The sequence below is a fragment of the Propithecus coquereli genome, unplaced genomic scaffold, assembly GCF_000956105.1.
Source record: "Propithecus coquereli isolate 6110/MARCELLA unplaced genomic scaffold, Pcoq_1.0 Scaffold139, whole genome shotgun sequence".
In the NCBI taxonomy this organism is placed as follows: domain Eukaryota; kingdom Metazoa; phylum Chordata; class Mammalia; order Primates; family Indriidae; genus Propithecus; species Propithecus coquereli.
The window spans coordinates 3,671,380-3,680,903 of NW_012138191.1; the positions used below are offsets into that span (position 1 = coordinate 3,671,380).

General features: G+C 51.0%; 1 protein-coding gene across 1 annotated transcript in view; it reads left to right on the forward strand.

Annotated features, from left to right (window-relative positions):
• LRRN4 (leucine rich repeat neuronal 4) overlaps window positions 1-9,524 on the forward strand; it is a 12,303-nt gene extending 2,779 nt beyond the window's left edge. Inside the window, exons 2-4 of the mRNA XM_012639241.1 lie at window positions 1,775-1,979; window positions 6,620-6,757; window positions 8,306-9,524. Coding sequence (XP_012494695.1) covers window positions 1,775-1,979; window positions 6,620-6,757; window positions 8,306-9,524 — 1,562 coding nt within the window. The remainder of the gene's footprint in view (window positions 1-1,774; window positions 1,980-6,619; window positions 6,758-8,305) is intronic.

Below are 9,524 nucleotides of genomic sequence, written 5' to 3' on the forward strand. Positions count from 1 at the left end.
CGCCACAACCGCGTCGCCGCGCTGAGCTGGGGCCAGGGCGGACCGGCGGGGCTGCACACGCTGGACCTCAGCTACAACCAGCTGGCCGCCCTGCCGCCCTGCGCCGGGCCCGCGCCGCGCAGCCTCCGCACGCTGGCGCTCTCCGGGAACCCGCTGCAGGCGCTGCCACCCCGGGCCTTCGCCTGCTTCCCTGCCCTGAGGCTCCTCAACCTGTCCGCCTCCGCGCTGGGCCGCGGCGCCGGGGGCGGCATCGCCCAGGCGGCGTTCACCGGAGCGGACGGCGCGCCCCTGGACGCGCTCGAGGTCCTGGATCTCAGCGGCACGTTCCTCGAGCGGGGTGAGTCGGGGCGCCCCGCGTTCTCAGCTGGCCTGAGCGCAGAGCCGCTCAGGGCTGCGCTCCTCCTCAATGGGTGACCCGGGTGCCTAACTCACAGTAGAGCTCAGAAATAACACCAGGGCCGACCGGGTGGCTCAGGACTATAATCACAGCACTTTGGGAGGCCGAGGCGGGAGGATCGCCTGAGCCTAGGAGTGTGAGTCCAGCCTGGGCAACATAGCGAGACCCCATCTCTGCAAAAAATAAGAAAAACTAACTGGGCGTGGTGGCATGCACCTGTAGTCACAGCTACTCGGGAGGATCACTTGAGTCCAGGAGTTTGAGGTTACAGTGAGCTATGATGGCACCTGGGTGCATTCCAACCTGGGTGACAGAGTGAGACCTTGTTGCTAAAAAACTAAAATAAAAACGCCAGCTGCATCTCCAGAGCAAGCTGGCCCTGTTTGAAGCGCCACACTGGGGTTAATTCCCTCAGTCCTAAGAGGTGGGAACTGTTACTATCCCCATTTTACATAGGAGGGAACCAAAGCACAGAACTGTGACGTAACTGGCCTGTGATCTCACAGCTCATTAAGTGTTTCATGCCTCCAAATCCGAACCCAGGAAAACTGTAGCCACTCTGTTCTTCTGCGTCCCAGCATAGCTGGATAAATGCTTGTGGAATAGAGAAGGGAATGCATCACTTTGGGGTTGAGTCATGGATGAGCTTGGCACCAAACGTGCAGTTAATTAATGTGCAGTGTGCTCTGAGGATGAATCCATTGATTTTTCTACTTGGTTGGCTAAAATTGCTTCTGTTAATGTTGCACCATTTAAACAAGACACAGGAGAGAGGTGAGGATAATGGTTCTCCTGTACTTGGTGTTCTGACTTTGATTCACAAGGTTGGTATTATTATTTTAAAAAAAAAAGTACTTCATGTGTCTGTAACCACTTGTTCCATCACAGACAAAAAGAAAAAGAACGAGAACAGAGGGGAAGGGCACATTCTCCATTTATTAGGAGAGCCACAAAATTAGGTTTCTGGACCTCCTCTCCTCCTTACTTACAATCCTCGAAAGTTTCCCACTCCCCTGGTAGCCATCTGAGTGAAGCCTGGTTATTTTTTTGTGTGATGTTTAGCAAGAAGATGGGGATGCAGTGGACCTGGAGACAGCGTCCTGGGTTCAAGTTCTGTCTCTGTCCTCTCCCAGCTGTACATCTTTGGGCCAGACATTCTTCTCTTTGGCCTTAGTGAACTGGGACTGGTTATCCCCGAGGGCTCTTCCAGCTGAAATGGCCAGGCTTCTGAGATCCCCAAAACTGCTAACTGTACCACTGCTCGGCAATGACATTCTTCACGACCCACCTTGTCACTCTTGTTGTTTCCTTATGCCATGCTGGCCTCCTGGGTTTGTGCCTTCCTGGGTAGTGGGCAGCTTCCCCTCTGTGTTTCAGTTGAGCCAGGGTGGATCAGAGACCTGCCGAAGCTCACGTCCCTCTACCTGAGGATGATGCCCAAGCTGAGGACCCTGGAGGGGGACATTTTCAAGATGACTCCCAACCTGAAGCAGCTGGATTGTCAAGACTCCCCAGCACTTACTTCTGTCCACACACACATCTTTCAAGATACTCCTCGTCTGCAGGTCCTTCTGTTCCAGAAGTAAGTGTTTCTGAGGCACATCTTAATCACATGACTGATTTCTGCGCATTACACTATGTTGAATTTTATAGAACAAACCAGAACTTAATTTTTCTCCCACTACTCCTCCAGTCCTCTCTGGGGCTTTGTTATTCCTCACCTTCTGGGTAATATCTTGGGCAAATTCACAGATGGTACACCCAGCCTAATACCATGCAACTCAGTCTATTCCAGAATAATATAAAAACTCCTATGCATTTAAAGTTTCTTTTACGCTCAGCCAGAGAAATTTACAGTGGATGAGGACTTCAGCTCTTCTCTCTGTCTGGATTCACCTCCTTCCCCGCATGTTATGCAAGTTCAGCCCCTTCCAGGGTTTGAGCAGGTCTAGGGATGAAAATATTGTTATTGTTAGAGAATCCCTGGGAAGTCTAGGGCCATGTCTTGTTTGTCCTGTTTTACATAATGCGGCCACTGTAAATGGAATTATTCTTCCAAAAGGGTGAACAGTTGTTCAAAGCAAAGATAGAATGATTCACTCATTCTTTCCTTCATTCCATAAATAGCTATTGAGCACACAATGTTGTAAAGGGAAATGCTTTATATCTCTGGCTTAGACTCCTTCTTTAAGCTTGAGAAAGAAAGAAAGAAAGAGAGAGAGAGAGGGAAAGAAAGAGAAAGAAAGAAAGAAAGAAAACTCAAGAGCTGTGTAAAGTGCCAGAATACAAACATCTCAAAGTTTCTTCGTCTATAAAACAGATACAACAATAGGACTTCGCTTTGGGGCTTTTCATGAGGGAAAAAAATATGGTACACGTAGAGCACTTAGCTCCAGTCCTGGTATATGATTTGCGTCCTATGAAATTAGTAAAGGTGATGGTGGTGGCGATATGATGGTGATGGTGATGACAGTGATGCCGATTGATGTTGTCCAATGGTGATGATGTTGGTAATGACAGTGAATCGGAAATAGTGATGGTAATGGTGATGATGATGGTGGTAGTGATCACGTTAGTGGTGGGGATAGTGACAATTGTGTGACGTACTGGTGGTGGTGAGGATGCTGATGGTGATGGTGATGACGGTGATATTAGTAAAGGTTATCATGGTGATGGCGATGTTGACAGCATGGCCCCTGCTTTCAGGGAGCTCACAGTTCAGTATAGGCAGCAGACATTTGCAAGTCATCACAATGCATTGTGATGAGGAGCAGAGACACGTGACACGTGCTGTTATAAGGCAAGTGGGAGTGATGATCTGACAGACTGGATCAGAGAGGCTTCTTCAGGAAAAACGTGATTGATCCTTATCTCTAAAGGGGAGTCCAAGCTCACCAGGTAAATGCTAGAGGAGAAAGGCTCTTCAGACCCAAGAACAGCTAGCATTCCAGGTTTACAAGTGGTGACCACTTCCTCTCATCCCTCCATTTGTCAATCCCTTGCCACCTGGCTGTCCGTGTCAGCTGCCAAGTCCAGAGGACACTTCTCTGCCTATTGAGCTCATTGTTTGTCTTCTCCCTCTTGACACTCTGTTTCTTCTTGGCCTCAGAATGTTACCCTGTTGCCTCCCCTACTTAAGAAGGCCTTCTTATGTTCCTTGCCTATTTCCACTTCTAAGTTTTTCGTGGGTCATTTCTCAGCCTCCATGCCTAATCCAGCGCCATCCCATCCCCCCAAGCCTGATGCTTCCTCCTCCATCCCTGTGCCGAGTAGGCCCATTGGGTGTCTCCATCTGAGGCTTCTGATGGGCCCCAGACTCATGTATCTAACTGCCTGCTGGATACTGAAAACCTATGACACATCCGGTGGAAACGTTCGGTAGTAATAATAATGTGAACCTCTTGTTCTGTGTCAGGCATTGTTCTAAGCACATATTGCACATATTAAAGTATTTACCCTTGTAGCCATCCAGTGGAGGAGGATTCAGTCATTATTCCCACTTCACAGATGAGAAAACTGAGATACAGAGATGTTAAGTAACTGGCCCCAGTTCACACAGCTAGTAAGTAGTAGAGTCGGACTTTGAGCCCAGGCAGTTTGGCTCCACATCTGATACCTTAACTGCAACGCTGCATCAGTCTGAAGCTTGAAGGAGGGGTCTGAGCCAGAGATAATAATTTGGGAATATAAAGATGATATTTGAAGTCAAAGAAATTCATGAGATCACCACGGAGAGGGTATAGAGAGAGACCCAGAACTGAGCCTGGAAGAACCCTAACTTTTAAAGTCAGGAAGAGGAAGAACCAGGAAAATAGACCAAGAACATGTGACCAGTGGAGTAATAGAAAACCCAGGAGGGTGTGACATCCTGGAGGCCAAGAGAAGAGAGTGTTTCAGGAGGGAGGGGATGGTTGGCAGAACCGAATGCCATCAGGAGGCCTAGTCAGCCGAGGACAGGGTGACCGTGAAATTTGGCAACATGTGGAACATGGTGAAATTCATTCCCAACAGAGCCAGGTGGGAGAGGTTGCAGAGCCACTGCAGGTGCAGATGGCCCTCCAGTCTGGCTGCCCCGTCCCCAGGCCCAGTCTCAATACCATCCCTAACAGCTCCCTGCCAGCCCCTTCCCATCTACCCTTTAGAGCAACTCTAGGTCAAGTTCGCTTCATTTCCTACCCGACTTACTGCCTTCTAATCAATGTCTGCATCTTCGGGGCCCCCCTTTAACATAGGAGTGTCTTATCCTCATTTATGACATGACCCTTTTGACAGTCTGGTGAAGCCTGGGGTCCACTCTTCTCAAGAGAGCGAGTGTGTGTGTGTGTGTGTGTGTGTGTGTGTGTGTGTGCGTGCTTCTTTAACACCTTAAATAACAGAATCTACCAGTAAGTCTAATAACTTCCATAATTTTAATGATTGAAAATGAAATGAAACTACTGGAAAGTGATATAGAAATGTCTGTGATTTCTATTAGTGATTCTCCAATAGCGATTATTTACGAGAGCAAATGGAGACTTCTTCCACACTAGGGCTGTGTCAGTTCAGAAGTGGCAAATATCCAAATGTGGCCACGTGTCAGGACACCAGCCAGGCCCTTCGTCAGCATGTGGGTGGCAACGCAACTTGTCTTTATCGCGTGCAGGTGGCAGTGGGTGGCAGAAGGAACCACCTGCGGGAATTGCACCTTTCACCCCGAGTCATTATCCTTATCTGTAAAATGAGTAAAATACTGTCTCCCTCACTGAATTGTCATAATGATCTCAATGAGATAATGTATGTAAAGTACCCAGCTATGTTACTTGCTAAAAAAAAAAAAAAAAGTAATCCTCTTCCTCTCCCACTCCCTTTGCGTAACAAAATACTAATTAAACTCTCATCCTAAGATTTCCACTCTAGCTGTGTGAAATCTGCTAAAACAAGCATGCACACATATATACACTTGCATATGTGGGTATGGCTTAAGTTTTAATATAAATGACACTCATGTGTGTCTGGTATTTTAGAGGTAACAACTGTCACCGCCCCACTGGCTAGAAGTCATAGAACAGATCTGGGTGGTATGTCCTTCCTCGGCCAAAACATCAGCCTCTCCCCCAGTGCTGTAGCGGCAGGCAGGTTCCCATGCTTTGGTCGGAAGAGCCTTGAAGGTAAAGCACAGCTCCTGTTGCGTGGGATGAATTCTAACTGAGTATGTGTAAAGGAGGCCAAATCTGGGAGGGCCAGGAGATTCAGGGAGTGGAGAGAGTTTTGGCCAAACACTCTGTGGGACTCTAGGGAAGAAAGAGAAAGGAGCCGGGAGCGGAGCTGCCATTGCTAGGTGTGGTAGACCATTTGCAAACACGGCTGCAGTAATTCCTCTCATCCCTGTGCATACACCCCTTTGCAATATGATTGCAGCTCCTCTCATATTTCAAGGAATCTGATTCTACACGTCTTGAAGCTGGGCTTGGCCATGTGACTTGCATAGGCCGGTAGGACATTAGCAAATGCGATGTCAGCAGAAACTAGAAGGCAGTTGAGCACGGGCCAAGCCCATGGGGACCCCTCCACTACCATGCGAACAAGCCCAGCCAGCCTTCTGGGTGATGAGAGACACATGGACAGAGGTCCCAGCACACCCAGCTGAGCATCCGTATATGTGAGGCCACCCTAGATCATCTGGCCCTGGCTGAGCTGGCCCAGACCACAAGAATCATTGAGCCAACCCGCAGAATCATGTAAAAGAATAAACATTTATTGTTTTAAGCTACTAAGTTTTGGGGATATTCCCTAGCAAGAGCTAATTGTTGCACTTAAGCAAGACATCTTCCAAAGGACTGGCACGGAGTGCCATCAGCCACAGTCCAACTGCAGCAGTATATGTTCAATAGTGTTCTCATGAAAACTTTGTCATTTCTCACTGATCTATAATAACAATATCTACTTTTGTGTATAGATTTACATTTATAAACACTCATCATCACAGACTCATTTTGATATAACCATTGGACATGGGAGTATTGTCCCCATTTGATATGAGGGATGACATTGCCTGAGTTAGATTGATAGCTCTGTTTTATAGATGACAACAAATGAAATCCGAGGTCATTAAGGGTTTTGTCTCAAGTGACATCCTCTACCCCCTATCAGAATGGTTTTCCCATGACACTACCATGCTACTCTGGGAATATTTTTGACCCGATTGTAAAAGCCTGACTTAATTGATTTTTTTCTGTATTTCAGCTGTAACTTGAGTTCCTTCCCTCCTTGGACGCTGGCTTCCTCCCAGATCCTATCCATCAACCTGTTTGGCAACCCCCTCACTTGCAGCTGTGAGTTGTCCTGGCTGCTCATGGACGCAAACAGAACTATCCTAAACAGGTAACATGTTCACAAAGCAGATGGCTGAGGAGTGAGTGTCAGCCTTCAGGAGCTGAAGTTCCCCAGGTTACATCTTGCTCATGTGACCGTGCTAGACACGTTGGCAGAGTTGGGCAGGGTGGCTCAACCCCATGTACTTACACTCCAGAACCCAGACAATGGAGGCCCTGGCTCCATTCCAGCCAGCCAGAAGGGCAGAGAGCATGGCGGGGCAGATTGGGAGGTTTTTAATGGGCCAGGTGGGGAGGTGGTGACCCTCACTTCCACTCACATTCATTGGCCAGGAGTCAGTCAACAGGCCACGCCTACCTGCAAGGGAGGCTGGGAAATGTAGTCTAGCTGTGTGTCCAGTAGGAAAAGGAAGTGAGCTAAGTGAACAGTTGGCTAGCTTATCTTTGCCAAAGCAGGTGCTGTCATTGCCCTGTTTTACAGATAAGGGGAAAGGAGGTGAGGTGCCTGCTTAATTAAATTCATGCAGCCATTGGATGGAGGAGGCAGGGTCTATCTTCTATCTTCCTCAAAAACTCTGCTGTTAACCACCGGGCCCCACTGAATCCCCACGATGAAGCCTCACCTCCTGCTCCTGGGTGATTCAGTCCCAGGCCAGTGGGCTTCCAGGGTTCTCATGGGACAGGAAGAAAAGAATTCCTATAAAGGCTGTTGGCTAAAAGAACTGTTTTTGCAGTAGGGACATCCAGGCTGGCCACTAGAGGAGGATGGGGGTTGGGGGACTGGGGACACTGGTTCTGAGCATTCTCAAACCAGCTTCACCAGCTAACTACCTCTCAGGGAGAGACAACCCCCTCCACATCCTGCAGGATTCTTTTCTCACCTCCCACCCAAGCCCAGCTGTGAAGTGGGGCTCAGTCTCCTGCCCTCCATGTTGCCTCCAAACACAAGCACTCAGACCCTTAGCAGTCAAGGGCCTGTCTCCCTCTCACATGAATGAAGAGGTTGAGAATACAGGCTCTGGAGTTGTGTTGTCTGGCTTCATACCACTTACTACTGTTGATTTGGGCTTAGTTGCTTAACCTGTCTGTGCCTCCGCCCCCTCATCTGTAAAATGGGATTAATAGCACCTACCTCATAAAGTAGTGCAGATTAAATTAGTTGATACAGTAGAGTGTGAAGAATAGTCCCTAACGCATGGGAAGCATTCAGAAATGGTAGGTGGTATGAGTATGACTATTATTACTAGTACTCACTGCCAGTACGCAGACAGGCGAGGACAAAATGACAAACTACACTTAGACAATCTACACTTCTTGTCACAGTGCCTACCTGGGTTTAGGCTCTACCATTTGCTAGCCATGGTACCTTGGGCAGCTAGTTCCTCTTTCTGAACTTCCATTTCCTTATCTGCCCAGGCAGAGTCATGACGGGAGCCTCGTTCAAAAGTTTCCCCCAGAGTCAGTGAGGTGATGTGTGTGGAGTGGCAGGAACTTGTTGACACGGTTTGGCAAGAGGGCACCCTGCATTGAGGATTCAAAGCCCAGCACAGAAGCATCCCTGAAGCAAGATCTCCTAACTGGTTGGCTTCCCCTCTAGGGCAGCAGACACCGTGTGTGCACCCGCTGCGGGCTCCGGCGGCCCCTTCTCAGCGCCGCTTTCGCTCTCCCGGCTGCCTGGTGTGTGCCAGTCGGACCAAAGCACCACCCTCCTTGCTTCAAACCCACCCTCCTCGGACCACTGGGCCTATGCACCGACTGCGCGGGGGCCCTCCGCCCCACCGAGCACAGCCCCCTCCACTCGGCCTGCAGGAGGTCAACAGAGTGTCACCGAGGCCCCCTCTCTAGGTGTGGACTCCGTCACACGAGCTGCATGGCTGCGCAGCGGTGCAGGGGAGGGGACTGCCCCCTCCACTGTCAACTCTACAGCAGGACGCAGCAACTCCAGCGTTCCACCCGGGGCTGCCAGCACAGCCGGGACAGAGCACCGAGGAGAACATGCTGCCAGGCTTGTCCTGGAGCCTAATGTCTCAGCTGCCTCCACGCCATTGGCCAGCAAACGCCCAGGCCCCTTCCCTACCTCGTGGAACGGCTTGAGCACGCCTCAACCCCACCAGAGGACGCAGACCACCCCTCGGGCTTCCCACCCGAGTCCCTCTGGGGGAGGGATTCCAATCCTCTTCTTGGACGACTACAGTGAGGAGGAGGAGGGGATCAAGGAGGAGGTGGCAGCGCCTCTCCCTGATGTCCCTTGTGATTACCACCCCTGCAAGCACCTCCAGACCCCGTGCGCGGAGCTGCAGAGGCGCTCGCGGTGCCTGTGCCCCGGCCTCAGCGGGGAGGACACCATCCCAGACCCTCCCCGGCTGCAGGGGGTGTCGGAGACGACCGACACGTCGGCGCTCGTCCACTGGTGTGCCCCCAACTCGGTGGTGCACGGGTACCAGATCCGCTACTCGGCAGAGGGCCGGGCGGAGAACCAGTCGGTGGTGGGCATCTACGCCACCGCCCGGCAGCACACCTTGTACGGGCTGTCGCCGGGCACCACGTACCGCGTGTGCGTGCTGGCGGCCAACAGGGCGGGCCTGAGCCAGCCGCGGGCCTCGGGCTGGAGGAGGGCGTGCGCCGCCTTCACCACCAAGCCCAGCTTCGTGCTGGTCCTCGCGGGGCTGTGCGCCGCCCTTGGCCTGCTGCTGGTCAGCACCCTGGTGCTGTCCGCGTGTCTCTGCAGGCGGGCCGGGGCGCCACACCGGCAGCGCTATGACACGCACCTGGTGGCCTACAAAAACCCGGCCTTTGACCACCCGCTGGCGACCTAG